Genomic DNA, 20895 nt, shown 5'->3' with positions numbered 1-20895 from the left:
TTCTATTTTTACTCTTTTACTTTCCTTTAAAAAATTATCATTGGTTTTACTTTTAGGTTTCCAGCATGATGATGGAAAATTTCTATATTTTTTTCACTTTTCTCTGTTTCAACGACCTTTGCTTCTTGCTAAAACATTCAAGAGTAGAACTTGATGGTTATTAAGGCTGATATGGTTACTTTCTCGTAAATAGTCACCTAATCCCAGTGAAGGCCTGTTGTCATAAGGCTGTTATGATTAGCTTTGCAGAGCCTTATATTTTATAGTTGTTGAATACACTGCTGACAATTCCTAAGAGAGGACTTCCGTACAGAAGTGTCTGTCAATATGTGCGCTTGCCCTATTGGCCACATACTGAAGAAACCCTAGTCCCTCAGACAACCCTACCTCCTGTTTTGAAGGCAGGTCTGTTAAGAACAGGTAAACGTCAGAAACAAATGCATTAGCTTCACTGGAAACACAACCCAAGCGCAAAGCCAGTGTTCAGTGTTGTTCTTCCCAAGGAGAAGGACAATACACTCTGTGGCTATATTTTTCAAACTAGACCTTGGAGTGACAGTTACAGTTGAATACTTCCTAGAGAGATTTAAATTTTTCATTAATATTCTATCAACAATTCATAACAATGTGTGCTTAATTTTTTGTAAGTGTAATCATACCTGGTAACACTGTAGCATCCTTTCTGCCTGTGATTCTAGTTTCATACTGTTATGTGGGAGACAAAGCATTTTAATTTGACTTTCTTTGCTCAATAGGGATTCCACAGAGCCTATAGAAGGTTATATTAAGCGAATTTTGGGTTCTGCTCTCTCTGTATTTTTTGTTAAGTTATCCAGTCTTTAAGGCTTAAAAACATATAGACTGAGGAGACAGATTTGAACATGTTTCCAAGAACAGGAGCAAGGGATGTGGCCAAGGGTATTTTCAGTGGCTCCTTAATGTAGAGAAAGGAAGACCCACCTGAAATTCTGCAATTAAGAGTCAAAATAAACTTAAAGTCAGGAAAGAAATGTCATTTCTGCAGGGGATCTGAATATAAGCAGAGAAATACACAAAATTATTCTAAACGATGATCTGTGGAGTTACTGATGAGCCCATTTAGTGAGGATAGTGATTTATTTGGTTTGATTTATTACTTTTAATTTACTACTAATATTCTTCTAAACTACTATGGTAGTTTAAAGTCAAAGAGTGACCTAATGTGTCTCAAAAATACTTATGAGACCATGACTATTTTCATGTCATTCAACATTTGTTCAATGATAGGTCTGTGGAAGGAGAGCACACCCTTTAGGGTCATAGTTATTAACTTTTAGATCATTGAAACTGTCATTTTAAATTCCTGTGCATGAGCATCAAAATTACTATGCATCCATCTTAAGTCTAGTATTTTGAAAAATACAGGTTTTTAAAAAAAACTACTCTTTTGACACAGTAGCTATTGTAAGCAAGTGTTTTTAAATATAATTATTTAAAAGCAGTAAAGGACACCCTGGATGATTGTAATGAATATGGCAATGGTTGCATTCCAGTTCCTAAAAATGGGGGGGATGGATTAATACCGTCTAGCCAAATATAAGCTAGGATTGAAGACAAAAAGGTTTTTTGCTTACCTCCAATACTTCCCTTCGTGGACAACTACTCTTAAAAGGAACAACAGCGACTGCTACTGAATGGAAGAACTGGGTAGCAGTGTGCCATGGGATAGCAGACATACTTTTCACTGTAAATTCCTAGGTGCCTTTTTCAATTTAAAGAAATAATTTTATCTACTCAAAACCTACATAAATTTTTAACATATAAAAACATATGATCTTTTTGACCATTTGAAAAATACGTTTCATGATGAAAACAGAATCGCTGACGAATAAGATTCAAATATTTTAGCTGTTTCTTGCATTTAAAGAAAAAGATTTCTGAAATAGAAAAACCAGGTTGCGGTTCCACACGGGGCCTCTGGGCGCCGCTGTCGGCCAGTGCAGGGCAAGCGCTGACGCCCAGGATTGCTGAGCCTCTAGCCTGGGATTTCCTGCGCAGCCAACACAGAGAAGGAAACCCGCTTACACACTGAGGCTCCTGGCGCCCCAGACTCTCCCCAGCACACACAGATTCCCAGCCCCAAGACTGGGAGCTCCGCCTGTCCTGGGCCGAATGCTTCCAGTGCAATAGTGTGCACTTTCTCCAACTGGAAAGACTGGGACCCAGCGAGAACTGGAGCGCGCAATGGGAGGGAGCTGCGCGCGGAGGCGCCCGGCCGGCCCGCGGAAGGTACTGTTTCCCTTCCTGCTGCCTTTGTTCTACCCCGCGCTCTCCGAACCGATCCGCTACTCGATTCCTGAGGAGCTGGCCAAGGGCTCGGTGGTCGGGAACCTCGCCAAGGATCTAGGACTCAGTGTCCTGGATGTGTCGGCTCGGAAGCTGCGAGTTAGCGCAGAGAAGCTGCTTTTCAGCGTAGACCCGGAGAGCGGGGAGCTACTTGTGAAGGACCGAATAGACCGTGAGCAGATATGCAAAGAGAGAAGAAGATGTGAATTGCAGTTGGAAGCTGTGGTGGAAAATCCTTTAAATATCTTTCATATCGTTGTGGTTGTTGAGGATATTAATGACCACGCCCCTCAATTCCATAAAGATGAAATAAACTTAGAAATCAGTGAGTCTGTCAGCCCGGGGATGGGAACAATTCTTGAGTGTGCAAAAGATCCCGATATTAGTATGAATTCACTGAGCAAGTACCAACTAAGTCCTAACGAGTATTTCTCGTTGGTGGTGAAAGACAATCCCGATGGTGGCAAATATCCAGAACTGGTATTGAAGAAGACCCTGGACCGAGAAACGCAGAGCACTCATCACTTGGTGCTGACAGCCTTAGACAGCGGGGAACCGCCGCGAAGCGGCACCACTCAAATCCGAATCCTGGTGGTGGATGCCAACGATAACCCCCCAGTGTTCAGCCAAGACGTGTACAGGGTCAGCCTTCCGGAAGACGTGCCCCCAGGCAGCTCGGTGTTGAAGGTGAGTGCCACAGACCAAGACGAAGGCTTCAACGCGGAGATCACCTACTCATTCCTTGGTGTGACTGATAACGCCCAGCACGTGTTCTCTCTGGATCCCGCTACAGGAAACATTATAACTCACCAACCCTTGGATTTTGAAGAAGTAGAAAGATATACCATGGGTGTAGAAGCAAAGGACCGAGGATCCCTCTCTACACAGTGTAAAGTAATTATAGAAGTTCTAGACGGAAATGACAACCTCCCAGAAATAATCATCACTTCCCTCTCTGATCAGATTTTGGAGGATTCTCGTCCCGGAATGGTTGTGGCTCTCTTCAAAACACGGGACCGGGATTCCAGGGAAAATGGAGAAGTCACATGCAATTTAAGTAGAGATGTTCCATTTAAGATTCATTCTTCTTCTAATAATTACTACAAGCTTGTAACAGATGGGGCCCTGGACAGGGAGCAGACCCCAGAGTATAATGTGACAATCACAGCCACCGACAGGGGCAAGCCGCCCCTCTCCTCCAGCACTACCATCACCCTGCACGTCACCGACGTCAACGACAACGCGCCGGTTTTCCGACAGTCAGCCTACTTGGTCCACGTGCCAGAAAACAACCCGCCCGGCGCCTCCATCGCCCAAGTCAGCGCCTCAGATCCCGACCTGGGACCCAACGGCCGCGTCTCCTACTCCATCGTGGCCAGCGACCTGGAGCCGCGGGCGCTGTCGTCCTACGTGTCGGTGAGCGCGCAGAGCGGGGTGGTGTTCGCGCAGCGCGCCTTCGACCACGAGCAGCTGCGCGCCTTCGAGCTGACGCTGCAGGCCCGCGACCAGGGCTCGCCCGCGCTCAGCGCCAACGCGAGCCTGCGCGTGCTGGTGGGCGACCGCAACGACAACGCGCCAAGGGTGCTGTACCCGGCGCTGGGGCCCGACGGCTCGGCGCTCTTCGACACGGTGCCGCGCGCCGCGCAGCCCGGCTACCTGGTCACCAAGGTGGTGGCGGTGGACGCCGACTCGGGACACAACGCCTGGCTGTCCTACCACGTGCTGCAGGCCAGCGAGCCCGGACTCTTCAGCCTGGGGCTGCGCACGGGCGAGGTGCGCACGGCGCGTGCTTTGGGCGACAGGGACGCGGCCCGCCAGCGCCTGCTGGTCGCCGTGCGGGACGGGGGACAGCCGCCCCTCTCGGCCACCGCCACGCTGCTCCTGGTCTTCGCAGACAGCCTACAAGAGGCACTGCCGGACCTCGGCGACCATCCTGCACCCTCTGAGCCCCAGGCTGAGCTGCAGTTTTACCTGGTGGTGGCCTTGGCCTTGATCTCTGTGCTCTTCCTGCTCGCGGTGATTCTGGCCATTGCCCTGCGCCTGCGACGCTCCTCCAGCCCCGCCACTGGGGGCTGCTTTGGGTCTGTTCTCTGCTCCAAATCTGGACCCGAGATTCCCCCCAACTACAGTGAGGGAACGTTGCCCTATGCCTATAACTTGTGTGTGCCTGGGGATCAGACTAACCCAGAATTTCATTTTCTCACATCTGTCGATCATTGTCCAGCCACACAAGATATTCTCAACAAAGATAGCTCTTCAGTGCTGTTGGCTAGCATTTTAACTCCAAGTATCGAAGCAGATAAGAAGACTTTTAAACAAGTAAGTATCTAAAATAATGTTTTTTATATTCCAATATGCCAATACATCTCAATATAGAGGTTATCTCTAGAATCTAAAATATCTAGATTCAATCTCTTGATAAAGTTCCTAAAAATATATCTAGGTCAAATCTATGGGTATCACTAAGAGTAAAGTTCACAATGCTGCACTCCTACTATTCAAATGTATTTGAACCTAAAATACATAGAGAAATCTCAGGTGAAATTTTCATGAAATAGAATGCCTTCTAATTAAGGATATGGAATACAGTTAGATTTTCATATCGTGGGGTTTTAAATGACAAACCTAATGCCATCCAAATTTTCTCAAACATTTCATCTTTATTTTACTCAATAAAGAAACATTGGTAAGAATTATAGTCATGCATCCTATCTGATTATTTTGTTGGGACCATGCTAGTTCCCTATCCACAAATGCTGTTCCCCTCAGTCGGTAAAAATCAATAGGAACCAAATCTAACCTGTAAGTTTTTAGTGCCAGTAGTATGTGAAAGCTTTTTAAAAAATTAAGCAAGCTCTTTTAATAATTACTTTCATAAGTGCTCTTGGTGAACCTTTAACATAGCATCGTATAACTCTTTATTATATGCAATTTTAAGCTTTACCAATACGTAAAGGTGTATTACACCATTCTTGAAGAGGTGAGTGTAATAATTTCTAAAATCAGCACATTAGTTGGATTTTTCTTACTCGGTGCAATAATAAGATTGGACTCCAGGCGCCGCTGTTCACCAATCAGGGAATGGGAAGCTGCGAGCTACAGAGTCCCTCCCTCCCCCGCCTCAACAACACAAAGAGTGAGATGGATACTCACAGATCCTCCTGATGCTGGAAACTTAAAGTACTTCCCTTCGCTCTGTAATATATTTTGGACGCAGTCGGCCCCGTACTTCGTAGATACACAAGCTGATTAAGAACAAAACGGCTCAAGAAATCACAGAATATAGGCTCAGCCACTGCCATGGCGAATCGGCTACTGCGCCTGGACCGCCGGGGGCTGGTCCTAGTGTACATTTTTCTGGGGACGCTGCGGGAGTCTGGGGCCAGGAAGATCCGATATTCGGTGCCCGAAGAGACAGACAAAGGCTTCTTCGTGGGCAATATTTCCAAGGATCTGGGGCTGGAGCCCTGGGAGCTGACGGAACGCCGAGTCCGCATTGTCTCCAGAGGAAAGACGCAGCTTTTCGCTCTGAGTCCGCGAAGTGGCAGCTTGATCACTGCGGGTAGGATAGACCGAGAGGAGCTCTGTGAGACACTATCCTCCTGCTTATTAAATATGGAGATACTTGTGGAAGATACTCTGAGGATTTACGGAGTGGAGGTGGAAATAATGGATATTAATGATAACGCCCCCAGCTTCCGGGAGGAGGAAGTAGAGATAAAAGTCAGTGAGCACGCAACTCCAGGATCACGATTTCCCCTTCCTAACGCTAGGGATCCGGATGTGGGAGTAAACTCCCTCCAGCGCTACCAGCTCAACTCTAATAGTTACTTTTCCTTGCAAGTGCGAGGCGGAACGGATGGGGCCAAGAATCCCGAGCTAGTGCTGGAGGGGAGCCTGGACCGGGAGAAACAGGCTGCTCATCACCTCCTCCTCACAGCCTTAGATGGAGGAGATCCCATTCGCCAGGGCGCTGTTCCCATTCGTGTGGTGGTCCTCGATGTAAATGACCATATCCCAAAGTTTACACAGTCTGTTTATCGAGTGAGTGTTCCCGAGAACCTCAGCTCTGGAACTCGGGTGCTCATGGTAAACGCAACTGATCCAGATGAAGGAATCAACGGGGAAGTGGTGTATTCATTCCGGAATATGGAAAGCAAAGCTTCTGAAATTTTCCAGTTGGATCCTCGAACTGGAGAAGTCTTAATACAGGGGTCTCTGGATTTTGAGAAATATAGGTTCTATGAGATGGAAATTCAAGGCCAAGATGGTGGAGGTCTCTCCACCAGTGCTAAGATGTTGATCACAATTGTGGACGTTAACGATAATGCTCCAGAAATAACTATCACATCTTCTACTAATTCAGTGCTGGAGAATTCTCCTCCAGGTACAGTAATTTCTCTTCTAAATGTGCAAGATCAAGACTCCGGAGAAAATGGTCAAGTCTCCTGTTTCATTCCTAACAATCTGCCTTTTAAATTAGAAAAGACCTATGAAAATTATTACAAGTTGATAACAAACAGCGAGCTGGACAGGGAGCAGGTCCAGAGCTACAATATAACGTTGACAGCCACAGATCATGGAAGTCCGCCCTTGTCTACAGAAACTCACATTTCACTGAATGTAGCGGATGACAATGATAACCCGCCCACTTTTGCTTACTCCTCTTACTCTGCCTACGTTCCTGAAAACAACCCCAGAGGAGCCTCCTTCTTCTCAGTGACTGCTGTGGACCGGGACAGTAGAGAGAACGCCCAGATCACTTACTCTCTGGTTGAGGATACCCTCCAGGGAGCACCTCTATCTTCCTATGTCTCCATCAACTCTGACACCGGAGTCCTGTATGCACTGAGCTCCTTTGACTATGAACAGTTCCGTGACCTGAAGCTGTGGGTGACAGCACTGGACAGCGGGAACCCACCACTCAGTAGCAACGTGTCACTGAGCATATTTGTGCTAGACCAGAATGACAATGCACCAGAGATCCTGTACCCCACCCTCCCCACCGATGGCTCCACAGGCGTGGAGCTGGCACCCCGTTCTGCAGAGCCCGGCTACCTGGTGACCAAAGTGGTGGCAGTGGACCAAGATTCTGGCCAGAATGCCTGGCTGTCCTACCTCCTGCTCAAGGCCAGTGAGCCAGGGCTTTTCACCGTGGGGCTGCACACGGGCGAGGTGCGCACGGCAAGGGCCCTTCTGGACAGAGATGCACTCAAGCAGAGCTTGGTGGTGGCCGTCCAGGACCACGGCCAGCCTCCACTCTCAGCCACTGTCACACTTACGGTAGCTGTGGCTGACAGCATCCCAGACATCCTGGCTGACCTGGACAGCCTCGAGTCTCCCGCCAATCCTGATGAATCTAGCCTCACACTCTACCTGGTGGTGGCAGTAGCCGCTGTCTCCTGCGTCTTCCTCGCCTTTGTCATTGTGCTGCTGGCGCTCAGACTGCGGCGCTGGCACACGTCACGCCTGCTCCAGGCTTCAGGAGGCGGGTTGGTGGGCGTTCCCGCCTCGCACTTCGTGGGCGTGGATGGGGTGCGCGCTTTCCTGCAGACCTATTCCCACGAGGTCTCCCTCACTGCGGACTCGCGGAAGAGTCACCTGATCTTCCCCCAGCCCAACTACGCGGACACGCTCATCAGCCAGGAGAGCTGTGAGAAAAGCGAGCCACTCTTAATTGCTGAAGATTCAGCTACTGGTTTTGGCAAATGTGACCCTACGAGTAATCAGGTGAGATTTATTTCCTGCTTCCCAATTGCTGGTGTCTCTGCACAAGTCTTAAGTGGCTTTTTTCCCCTAAGCCTATTATAAAAACTGTTTCCGGGGGAGGGACATGTTCAGTTCATACAGAGCAATACATGTGAGTATCTGTACTTTACCTTTCGTGAAATTACCATCCTTTTTCAGAAAGCTTTTGTGAAAGTCATTTTTTCTTAGTCCTGGAATATTTCCTTTTGATTCCAAAGATCCAGTTCGGTTATCATGGCATGCTTTATAGTAAGTTGAATTTTAGTAATATTTTTCCATCATCAGTGTCTGTGGCTTTCCATGTCAACTGGTTATGATTCGAATTAATGATTCACAAACACTTTTTATTTATTTCCGTGCTTCAACTTCACATTGCCTCTGCTGATTTATAATTTTATGCTACCATTATTTGCTTTATTTCTAATATTCAAATTTGACCCTGTTGATTCAATAGCACCCTCTCTCTAGCTCTTTTCCTTGTCTATCTATATACATATACACACACGCACACACATACACATTTACACTTGTAAGCTTTTCTCTGAGCAGGAAACAATTCTATTTTGATTTTTGATGACTGGTAATATGTTTAGATCCTGTTGATTATTTCAACTTTGTCTCATTTATTTATTCCACCAAAATGGACATACTGACTGCCTTTTAATTACTAGACTCTCTTGGGAGAGGAAATGTAGAACACATTTTTTCCCTTAAGTTCTAGATATCTTTCTTATTTCTATAGCAATCCTATCTTCAAAATAATTGTTCTGAAGAAATCATTGAGTTGTCGAACTGGTATTATTACCTTTTATTCGTTTACTTGTACTTTAGTGTCTGTGTGTATATGTGTTGAAGTGTTTATTGTTTTGTTTTTGGGGTTTTTTGGTGAGGAAGGTTGGCCCTGGGCTAACATTTGTTGCCCATCCTCCTCATTTTGCTTGAGGAAGATTGTCCCTGAGCTAACATCTGTGCCAGTCCCCCTCTGTTTTGTTTTTGCGATGCTGCCACAGCATGGATTGATGAGCAGTATGTAGGTCCATGCCTGGGATCCAGGCCCGCAAACCCCAGGCCACCAAAGCGAGCACACGAACTTAACCACTATGCCCCCAAGCTGGCCCCTGTGTTGAAGGTTTCTTTTCATGCAGTAAATTCACTTACAGAAATCATTTTGATCTGGAATTTCTTAAAAAGTTATTTTCAAATCTGCTAAACATGCTTACTTTTTCCAGATTTATTCATATAGGTTAGTTTGTGTATATAAGAGATGGAGTAGATATGTAGACTTTATGAGACTGATTTAGCTGGTATTCTACTGGATATTTTTTCTTTGTCTTCAATATGCCTATGAGTCATGCATTCCTTCTTTATTTCCTTCAAACCTCATTTTATTACATAGAAGTATATTTAATTCTTATATTCAGAACCAACTTGTTACTGAAGCCCTGAGAGTTACCTGATAACATGTGTGTTATCTGAAGCAATGTCTAGGAAAGTCACGTGAGGAAAGGAGACTTATCTAGGCTATCTGATCCATAATCAGTTCAGCTCAGCACTCTCAAACCACTTCTAGATATTTAGCCCAAATTACTTGCATATTCATATTACCTTTCAAGTTTTCCTTCCCAATTTAGGAATTGACCTTAATATAATTAACTATAAATTGAGTGACTAATGTTTGAGTGAAAAGAATTTCACCTGTAGGAGAGGGAAGTCCTGCAACAGATGCCTACATTTGTCTTGAAGTCAAGAAAAATGTTAGAGTGTGTGAGCATGTAGTGATAGAATTTATGTTTATGGAATTCCAAACTGAGAAAAAAGATTTAGGGTATTTTACTTGAACAGAATTAGATGAATAAAAAGGATATGAAGTATTTGCTGGTAAAGGGAAGTTGTTCCATAATCTTTTAACATAGCCTGAACTAGTTCTTGGAGAATAAAAAGGAAAGGTTGGCATTGAAACTTGAGATTAAGAAGGTTATTTTGACTCAGAGGTAGTGATAAAGTTCTGTTAATGTGCAACATACAGTCCAGTTAAAGAAAAGAATAAAAATAAAACTCTCTCACATTTCATGTCGTTAAATTTCTATGGTAATCTACTAGCATATGCTTTTATATTCTGTTTATGATGAAAGTGTAAAACACTTAACAATCCTCTGCATAAATCTCTTTTATAAGTAAGAAGGAAGGCTTTATGGCATTGGCCATCCTTATCCTGTGTATATCTTACATAGCTTTGAGCTCTCCTCTAGTTTCCTCTGATAAACAGAGGAGGAAAATTATCTGCACATCCGACTGAAGATAATACTGGGTGTTATTTCATGGCTGTCGAAATTTCCCCATACCACTTGGTAGGGCTGTTTTCCCACGTGGTCTTGTTCTAAGTCTTGTTCTTCCAATATATGTATTGCCTCTGATTAAGAAAAGACAAACTTTTCTCATTACTGGATTGATAGCTTTTCTATAGGATGCCATCTCTAAGGAACCTTCTTTGGTAGTAAACGCTGGAAAATAGACACATCCAAAACTCGTAAACTGCCTCCTTCCCTATACATCAGTCCAACATACCTGTCGGAGTACCGAATCTCATTCCGTAGTTTCGTCTTCTGACTGCAGTTTTCTAAATAGACTCTGAGCGCCGCTGTTGGCCGATACGCTGCAGGAGTTGGAGTCCGGGATCCACCCGGGTGGTTTTCTGCGCAGTCACAGAAGCAAGTCGGAAAGAGAGGAGCCCGGTCTCGGGCTCTCCGCTTGGCAAATCTGATTCCGGAATACGGACTGGGATGCCTTTAAACTGGGAGCGTTGAGTTTTCTACGCGGTGGAATAGATATTTTAGACGCAATTTGTAAAGCATCTTCTCTTAACATCCGAGACTGCAGCAACGCGGAGAAGGATGGGAAATAGGGCGAAGCTGAGGAGCAGTACCTGGCGGCGGCAAGTACTCTTTCCCTTCCTGCTGCCTTTGTTCTCCGGGGCGCTCTCCGAGCAGATTCTCTATTCTATTCCAGAAGAAATGGCCAGGGGCTCTGTGGTGGGGAACCTCGCTGAGGACCTGGGGCTGCATGTACAGGATTTATTGACCCGCAACCTCAGAATTAGTGCAGAGAAACAATACTTTACCATAGACAAGGAGACCGGGAACTTACTTGTGAGTGACAGAATAGATCGGGAGTCGCTCTGCTCCCAAAACCCTCTGTGTGTCTTACCCTTAGAGATTGTAGCAGAGAATCCTCTAAATGTTTTTCACATAAATGTGATGATAGATGATATAAATGACAATCCACCTCATTTCCCGCAAAACAACATTGTTTTACAAATTAATGAATTTGTAATTCCAGGGACTCAGTTTGGGCTGGAATCCGCTATAGATGCAGATGTAGGGCCTAACTCTCTCCAGAGTTACCAACTCAGCTACAGTGAGCATTTCTCTCTGATAGTGAAGGATAAGACTGAAGGCAAGAATGCCCCGGAATTAGTGTTGGAGAAGTCCCTGGACCGGGAACAACAGAGCTCCCATCTTCTGGTCCTGACAGCAATGGATGGGGGTGACCCGGTCCGAACTAGCACCACTCAAATCAGGATCAAGGTTACTGACGCCAATGATAACCCCCCAGTGTTCAGTCAGAATGTGTACAAAGTTAGCCTGCGGGAGAACTTGCCCCCAGGCACCTCTGTGCTAAAGGTGACAGCCACCGACCAGGATGAGGGCATCAATGCAGAGATCACCTACTCCTTCAAAACACTACGAGATATTGGAAACAAGTTTATGCTAGACCATCAAAGTGGAGAAATTAAATCCAAAGACCCCATAGACTTTGAAATCAGTAGCAGTTATACCATGAGCATAGAGGCCGAGGACGGTGGAGGCATGGCTGCTGAATGTAAAATTATACTAGAAATTGTAGATGAGAACGACAACACCCCAGAGGTGGTTTTCACTTCAGTGTCCAGTTCCATAACCGAGGACGCAGAACCAGGGACGGTGATAGCTCTGTTCAAAACATATGATCAAGATTCGGGAGAAAATGGAGAAGTCACATGCCTCATAGAAGAAAAAGTTCCTTTCAGAATTGTACCTTCCTCCAATAATTACTACAAGCTTGTAACAGATGGGGCCCTGGACAGGGAGCAGACTCCAGAGTACAATGTCACCATCACAGCCACCGATAGGGGCAAGCCGCCCCTCTCCTCCAGCAGAAGTGTCACACTACACATTGGCGACATCAACGACAATGCTCCGGTTTTCCACCAGGCCTCCTACGTGGTCCACGTGGCTGAGAACAACCCGCCCGGCGCCTCCATCGCCCAAGTCAGCGCCTCAGATCCCGACCTGGGACCCAACGGCCGCGTCTCCTACTCCATCGTGGCCAGCGACCTGGAGCCGCGGGCGCTGTCGTCCTACGTGTCGGTGAGCGCGCAGAGCGGGGTGGTGTTCGCGCAGCGCGCCTTCGACCACGAGCAGCTGCGCGCCTTCGAGCTGACGCTGCAGGCCCGCGACCAAGGCTCGCCCGCGCTCAGCGCCAACGCGAGCCTGCGCGTGCTGGTGGGCGACCGCAACGACAACGCGCCAAGGGTGCTGTACCCGGCGCTGGGGCCCGACGGCTCGGCGCTCTTCGACACGGTGCCGCGCGCCGCGCAGCCCGGCTACCTGGTCACCAAGGTGGTGGCGGTGGACGCCGACTCGGGACACAACGCCTGGCTGTCCTACCACGTGCTGCAGGCCAGCGAGCCCGGACTCTTCAGCCTGGGGCTGCGCACGGGCGAGGTGCGCACGGCGCGTGCTTTGGGCGACAGGGACGCGGCCCGTCAGCGCCTGCTGGTCGCCGTGCGGGACGGGGGACAGCCGCCCCTCTCGGCCACCGCCACGCTGCTCCTGGTCTTCGCAGACAGCCTACAAGAGGCGCTGCCGGACCTCAGCGACCATCCTGCACCCTCTGAGCCCCAGGCTGAGCTGCAGTTTTACCTGGTGGTGGCCTTGGCCTTGATCTCTGTGCTCTTCCTGCTCGCGGTGATTCTGGCCATTGCCCTGCGCCTGCGACGCTCCTCCAGCCCCGCCGCCTGGGGCTGCTTTCAGCCTGGTCTCTGTTCTAAGACTGGGACAGGGGTTTCTCCCAACTACAGTGAAGGAACTTTGCCTTATTCCTACAATCTGTACGTTGCCTCCGATTCTCAGAAAACAAGATGTAATTTTCTCACTATGACGCCAGAAATGGTCCCCCCACAAGATCTTTCCAAGGAAGCTTCTTTGGTAGTAAGTGTCACTGACGAGAACAACAAGTTAAGCTCTAAGTGTGTTGCTTCTACTCGCGTGACTTTCAGTGAATGCCTTTCATCTACAAATGGGTTTTCAATATAATTTCAATTTTGAAATAATTTTCAAATATTTCAAAATATTTTCACAATAATTTCAAAGTATTAATTTTCAAATCAATATTTTGGCAAGAAAATCTTAAACAGATTATATCTACTATCACTTCAAGTTTGTTTGCCCATTCTCAATATTTTCCTTTCCTTTTTGTGTGAGCCAGTAACTTCATTATGAGCCCTCAAGTATTTTGAAATATTCTGACCCTTTCACCTGATATATTCTTTATCCACACACACACAATCTCCTTTACTGTCAGAAGTGGGTTTTGTGTGGTACTGCCATTCAAATATTTTTAATTGAAGCATAAATGTTTTCTTTCTATAGATGTTTCTCTTTCCTATAACATCAATATCTGGATTATATAAGGCTTTATTAACTACAAAGTGAGGGGAAAATGCATGAGAAAAGGCTTTAAAAAATAAGGACATAGTAATGATTTGATAATATTCAGGTGCATTTGCTAGAGATTCTTTGAGTCCCACTGAATAGGTCAATTTTATGCCTAATCTTTTCTCAGAGCTAACTGTAGATTTCCTCCCAACTTTAAAGATGTTATATATAGTATACCTGCCACACAAGCTTATCCTCAGAATCTAAATATTTACATTTATGAAAGCACAATAACAAAATTTTTTTCCTGTATTTTGATGGGCTTCCAAATGTATTACCAGTAATACTCGGTAATTGGAATTAGGTTTGTTACCCAAAAAAAGGTAAGTTTATAATATTCTTTGGGTTACTAGTTTTCCTAGACATTCTTTTCAAATATATTTGTAAGTTGTGGAGTACTACCCTTATTTCCAGTAAATGTGAGTTGGAATGCTTCCACTTTCTTCTAAAAATGTTAATGTGCCTTCTTCACTTGACTTCCTGCCAGGTGTGATTCTGATAACATGTACAATCACGTTTCTTATTTTTAGGTTTCCATATTATCATGAACATTTTATTTTTAAATGTTAAATGTCAACACCCTGTTAAATTAGTTCTTCCATTTGGGGAAATTTAAGAATCTATCAAAAAATTTTGCCCTAAGTTATAGCTGAGTGAGAAAGTTTAAATGATTTCTCAAAATGGGAAACTGCCAAGGAGATGGCCCATAATAGGTGTGTTGGGGGGGAGGGTGATATCAAGGCCCGTGCACTAAAATTATAAGGTGAAAATTACTGTGTATGGAAACTTCGAATTCATTTAAAAGCTCATTGGAAAAATCAGAATATGCCTACGGCTACAGAAAATCTCAAGAAAATGGCTCTGTGTGAAAAATTTTAGAGAAATAAAAAGACGCTCACTGAAATTTCCATTAAAATGAATGCTGTAGTTTTAGTCAGCTCCCCTTCCATCCCTATTTGAAGAACAGTAGGTGGAGCTATTTAAGGTCTAAAAACCAAAAATCCTTTCCCGGAGTTCAAGATTGTGCAGTAATTGGTTAGGACTCTGAGCGCCGCTGTTCACCAATCAGGGAGAGAAAAGCAGCGAGATCCTGCTTGCCGTGCACGCGCCTGAAGCACAAAGCACAGATAGTTCGCAACGAACCGTCTCCGAGCCTGTGAGGAAACTCGGCAGAGGAGCTCTGATCCCCAACTGTCAGATTCCAGGACGGAAGATCTGATCCTGACTTCGGTGGTCAAAGGAAGAATTGGAAGTAATCTTCGAGGAAGGTGACAATGAAACCTGCGCGACTGCCCCAGGACTGCAAAGGGCTGGTCCTGCTGGGAGTTCTTCTGGGGATTCTGTGGGAAACTGGATGCACCCAAATCCACTATTCAGTTCTTGAGGAGCTGGAGAAAGGCTCCAGGGTGGGCGACATCGCCAAGGATCTGGGGCTGGAGCCCCGGGAACTGGAGGAGCGAGGAGTCCGCATCGTCTCCAGAGGTAGGACTCAACTTTTCGCTCTGAACCCGCGCAGCGGCAGCTTGATATCCGCGGGCAGGATAGACCGCGAGGAGCTCTGTATGGGGGCCATCAAGTGTCAACTAAATCTGGAGATTCTGATGGAGGATAAAGTGAAAATATACGGGGTGGTGGTAGAAGTGAGGGACATTAATGATAATGCTCCCTACTTCCCAGAAAGCGAATTAGAGATAAAAATGAGTGAAAACGCAGCCCCAGGGATGCGGTTCCCCCTTCCCCACGCTTGGGATCCGGATATCGGGAAGAACTCTCTCCAGAGCTACGAGCTCAGTAGCAATACTCACTTCTCCCTGGACGTGCAAAGCGGAGCGGATGGTAACAAGTACCCGGAATTGGTGCTGGAGCGCGCCCTGGACCGCGAGAAAAAGGCCGTTCACCACCTGGTCCTCACGGCCTCCGACGGGGGCGACCCGGTCCGCACTGGCACCGCGCGCATCCGCGTGATGGTTGTTGATGTGAACGACAACGCGCCGGCGTTTGCTCAGTCCGAGTACCGCGTGAGCGTTCCGGAGAACGTGGCCGTGGGCACTGAGCTGCTTCTGGTAAACGCCACGGACCCTGACGAAGGAGCCAATGCGGAAGTGACGTATTCCTTCCGGTACGTGGACAACAAGGCGGCCCAAATTTTCAAGCTAGATTGTAATTTAGGGACAATTTCAACAATAGGGGAGCTGAACCACGAGGAATCGGGATTCTACGAGATGGAAGTGCAAGCAATGGATAACGCAGGATATTCTGCACGAGCCAAAGTCCTGATCACAGTTTTGGACGTGAATGACAACGCCCCTGAAGTAGTTGTCACCTCTCTCTCCAGCTCCATTCTGGAAAACTCTCCCAGTGGGACGTTAATTGCCCTTTTAAATGTAAATGATCAGGACTCTGGGGAAAACGGACAAGTAATCTGTTTCATCCAAGGGAATCTGCCCTTTAAATTAGAAAAATCTTATGGAAATTACTATAGTTTAGTGACAGACACACTCCTAGACAGAGAACTGGTTCCTAGCTACAACATCACAGTGACTGCTACTGACCGAGGAAGTCCGCCCCTGGCCACGGACACTCACATTTCACTGACTGTGGCAGACACTAACGACAACCCGCCCACCTTCTCTCGTGCCTCCTATTCTGCCTATATCCCAGAGAACAACCCTAGAGGAGCCTCCATAGTCTCCGTGACTGCCCGAGACCCTGACTATGGAGAGAACGCCCAAGTCACTTACTCCCTGGCTGAGGACACCCTCCAGGGAGCACCCCTGTCCTCCTACATCTCCATTAACTCTGACACTGGAGTCCTGTATGCGCTGTGCTCGTTTGATTATGAGCAGTTTAGAGACCTGCAACTGCAAGTGATGGCGCATGACAGTGGGGACCCTCCTCTCAGCAGCAATGTGTCGCTGAGCCTGTTTGTACTGGACCAGAATGACAATGTGCCCGAGATCCTGTACCCCACCCTCCCCACCGATGGCTCCACAGGCGTGGAACTGGCACCCCGCTCTGCAGAGCCTGGCTACCTGGTGACCAAGGTGGTGGCGGTGGACAGAGACTCAGGCCAGAATGCCTGGCTGTCCTACCTCCTGCTCAAGGCCAGTGAGCCAGGGCTCTTCACAGTGGGGCTGCACACCGGTGAGCTGCGCACTGCGCGGGCCCTGCTGGACAGAGATGCTCTCAAGCAGAGCTTGGTGGTGGCCGTCCAGGACCACGGCCAGCCCCCACTCTCAGCCACTGTCACTCTCACCGTGGCCGTGGCCAACAGCATCCCAGACGTCCTGGCCGACCTAAGCAGCCTCGAATCTCCCATCAACCCTGACGACTCTGGCCTCACGCTGTACCTCGTGGTAGCGGTGGCTGCGGTCTCCTGCGTCTTCCTCGCCTTTGTCATAGTCCTGCTGGCGCTCAGACTGAGGCGCTGGCACACGTCACGCCTGCTCCAGGCTTCAGGAGGCGGGTTGGTAGGCGTGCCCACCTCGCACTTCGTGGGCGTGGACGGGGTGCGCGCTTTCCTGCAGACCTATTCCCACGAGGTCTCCCTCACCGCGGACTCGCGGAAGAGTCACCTGATCTTCCCCCAGCCCAACTACGCGGACACGCTTCTCAGCCAGGAGAGCTGTGAGAAAAGCGAGCCTCTTTTGCTGTCAGGTGACTCGGTATTTTCTAAAGATAATCATGCCTTAGTTCAGGTGAGTCCACATCAAATATTCTTCTCTGAGCTTTAAAGAAAATATCTCTTATATAGGTAATTATTATATATTTGGAATTTATAAAGCAGACAACAATAAATTTATACATACATGGCAGATACCAATGACAACCTGGTCGCCTTCCCTCATGACTTATTTATAACAATTTTTATATGTTATATATAAAAATTTACATCCTCTTTATAAAGTACTTTTTTTTTTGTTAAGCATTGCTTCAAAATTGCAGTAATTGTTTCTGGTCATTAGGAATGCATACATTTATGCTTTCTCAGTGGACTGAGTCATTTCATGGTTTCAAGTCATTCATGAACTTCCAAATAGGGTGAGTTTATTTCTTACCCATTTAAATTTTTCTCACTGAAATATGCAAACTGTGTCATCATGAGGAAAGACTGAAGAGATTGTTTCTTTTTCTTTTTTTTTTTATTGAGGTAACATTAGTTTATAATATTATGTACATTTCAGGTGTACATGATTATATTTTGATTTCTGTGTAGACTACTTCGTGTTCACCACCCAGAGACTAATTACCATCCATCACCGCACACGTATGCTCTTTTGCTCCTGTCGCCCTCCCCCTCTGGTAACCACCAATCTAATCTTTATATCTATGTGTTTGTTGTTGTTGTTGTTGTTTTCTTCCACTTATGAGTGAAATCATATGGTATTTTACTTTCTCTGTTTGATTTATTTCACTTACCATAATACTCTTAAGGTCCATCCATGTTGTTGCAAATGGCAAGATTTCATCTTTTTTATGGCTGAGTAGTATTGCATTGTGTATGTATACCACATCTTCTTTATCCATTCATCTAATGATAAGCACTTAGGTTGCTTCCAAGTCATGGCTATTGTAAATAATGCTGCAATGAATATAGGGGTGCACATATCTTTTCGAATTAGGTTTTCCTGCTCTTTGGATAAACACCCAGAAGTGGAGTGGCTGGGTTGTACGGTAGTTCTATTGTTAATATTTTGAGAAATCTCCATACTGTTTTCCATGGTGGCTGTACCAGCTTGCATTCCCTCCAGCACTGTATGTGTTCCTTTTTCTCAATATCCTCTCCAATACTTGTTATTTCTTGTCTTGTTAATTATAGCCATTCTGACGGGGCATGAGGTGATATCTCATTGTAGTTTTGATTTGCATTTCCCTGATAATTAGTGAATTGAACGTGTTTTCATGTGCCTTTTGGCCATCTGTATATCTTCTTTGGAAAAATGTCTGTTCAGATTCTTTGCCCATTTTTTAATTGGGTTTTTTGGTTTTTTGTTGTTGAGATTGTTTCTTTTTCAACCCCATTATAGATTTTGGGACTATAATATCTGTATACGTTTCCAGATTAGATATTTCTTTTGCCCATTTTACCCATACTGATGATCTTAATGATGACTTTGCAAAACATTCAGAGTTAACAAATTGTGTTTTGAGTGTATTTTGGGTACTGTGGTGAATTTGCAGTAATTCTCTCTTCTTCTTATATTAAATTTCCCATAACTTTCGCATACATGGAAAGTTTTCTGGAAAGTGCACAGATTCTAAGTGTTTCCTGAGAACTTTACGCTTATTGTAGAATGTTGAACAGAAATTGAATTCTATAGTATATTATTCTTGGGAAGGTATTGCTGGAACCTGTGAGAAGCCTAGTTTCTTTTGGTGAATTCTGTAAAGGTGTAGGGAATCATAACATCCTAATTATTTTCTCTTTACCTATTTGTTGCATATCTACTTTCAAAAGTACAACAGTTAATTAAAATCTAGACTTATATAAGAGATTGGAAACCATTTAGAGAATGAAAGATAATCAAATGGTCCTAAAATGAGACAGTTACTGCTACTGAGATTCACATGTCACTTTATGCTTCTTGACAACCAAGACAAAAAAAGAATGATTCCAGTTATCTGGTTTTTTTAAAGGGAAGTTTTTGTGTTTATCTAAAAATGCAAACTTTGTGTTGACATTAAGTTACAAATGGAATTTAATTTCTACGTAATATTGAGAGGAATAGAGGGCAATATACCTCCTGTTGTTTTGTAAAAGTTATCAAAATGTTTATCACAGGGCCATTTCTCATATGGTGGTCAATTCAAAGTGAAAGACATAACACACAACAGAAATTATTTGAGAAGCCAACCTAGTATAGTTCCAATTATGCTGACTTCTGTCCACTGAACCTGAGTTAGGGACAACTCATTAAGAGGTAGGGCAAGAATAGTCATGACTCTTCAGCTGTATCTCAAATATAAGTGATCTCAACTATGCTTCAGGTTTGAGCTAAATAGGCTTCATTAAATAGCTGTTGAGTGAATGAATAAACAAATGTATGTGCTCTGGGGATTACCTGATATCAGTATTCTAAGGTGTAGTATGATAGAAAAATAGCAGCTTTGCAGTGAAGTAACTCATAACTGTGTGACCTTTAACAAGTTATTTAATCTCTTTCAGCTTCAACAAAGTAGGGATAATACTACCATATAATTTGAAATATTGTGGTGAGGACTGGTGGTAATATATAAAGCATCTGGTTCATAATATGTACTTAATTAACAGTAGCCATATTTTTTACTGTTGATAGAAAAAGGAGTTGTGCTTCCAGTGTTAGCACACTTAACATTCTGTTGGGAAAAGTAATAATGATTTGTGCGCTTCTCCACGTGGTACAATGGGATGACCTGTGGGTGATAGCAAAACTGTTCTAAAATTTTTATGAAAGCTAATTTTAAAATCTTAAGTGCCTAGTCACCTTCTTGATTGGGAAGCTCCTGTTTGGGGTCATAAAAGATGGGGGAAAGTTTGTTTTGGATGAAACAATTTTATGAGTGTTAATTTTTCTCTTTCTGAATCTAATGTAACCTAAACAAGGGTCGTATGAAACTTCTTATTTAAAGGACCAATTTACCCCAGTAGGATTGCTAGGATGATTTAACTGGAAAATGGATCACCAAAACCTGAAAGTTGGAGTTACTTGGTTTTGGCCACATGAGAGCTTAAGATAACGGCTGCAAAAAATATCAATCTTAGCTTTAGGATATTTGCTATAATTTAAGATTGATAATTAGGATATTTGTTGATTGTTTTTTTTAGCGTAACTGGGCAATGGGTTTGGATGTTTACATTTCTTCTGGTTCCAGTAATGAAATTATGTCAGGGACTTTGCTTATCTTCCTATCTGTTGTGGAACATGGGTATGCATTCACTTAATCTAATGAGTTAATCAAAGTGTTCAGCTATAACTTAAAAGTTGTAGCTCCACTATTTTATAGCACCTAAAATTGGAATGTAATCTATCAGCAGACATTCTTCTCGCCTCTTCCAACCTAGAAGAAATATTATGCTCCTTGAAGC

General features: G+C 45.0%; 1 protein-coding gene and 1 long non-coding RNA gene across 22 annotated transcripts in view; one reads left to right on the top strand and one right to left on the bottom strand.

The window, feature by feature from the left end:
• The window catches only part of LOC103550704 (protocadherin gamma-C4), a 172275-nt gene that overhangs the window by 91282 nt on the left and 60098 nt on the right, over positions 1-20895 (top strand). The window contains exons 1-2 of one of the 21 annotated variants that reach the window (XM_070570584.1): positions 43-4644; positions 5371-8049. The exons of 16 other annotated variants lie outside the window; for them this stretch is intronic. In XM_070570584.1, the coding sequence (XP_070426685.1) occupies positions 2224-4644; positions 5371-5490 (2541 nt within the window). In that variant the 5' untranslated portion in view covers positions 43-2223 and the 3' untranslated portion in view covers positions 5491-8049. Of the gene's footprint in view, positions 1-42; positions 4645-5370; positions 8056-9804; positions 13323-14955; positions 17528-20895 lie in introns of those variants that run through there. 4 more of the 21 variants (XM_070570578.1, XM_070570569.1, XM_070570583.1 and 1 more) reach the window with 4 other exon arrangements.
• Positions 11360-15898, bottom strand: LOC139075292 (uncharacterized). Its single transcript, XR_011525528.1, has 2 exons — positions 15635-15898; positions 11360-15427 (listed from the first exon to the last, which is right to left on the bottom strand). It is a non-coding gene; the product is annotated as an uncharacterized lncRNA (long non-coding RNA).

Source organism: Equus przewalskii, chromosome 13, assembly GCF_037783145.1.
Source record: "Equus przewalskii isolate Varuska chromosome 13, EquPr2, whole genome shotgun sequence".
Lineage (NCBI taxonomy): Eukaryota > Metazoa > Chordata > Mammalia > Perissodactyla > Equidae > Equus > Equus przewalskii.
This window is presented reverse-complemented; position numbering and strand designations above follow the sequence as displayed.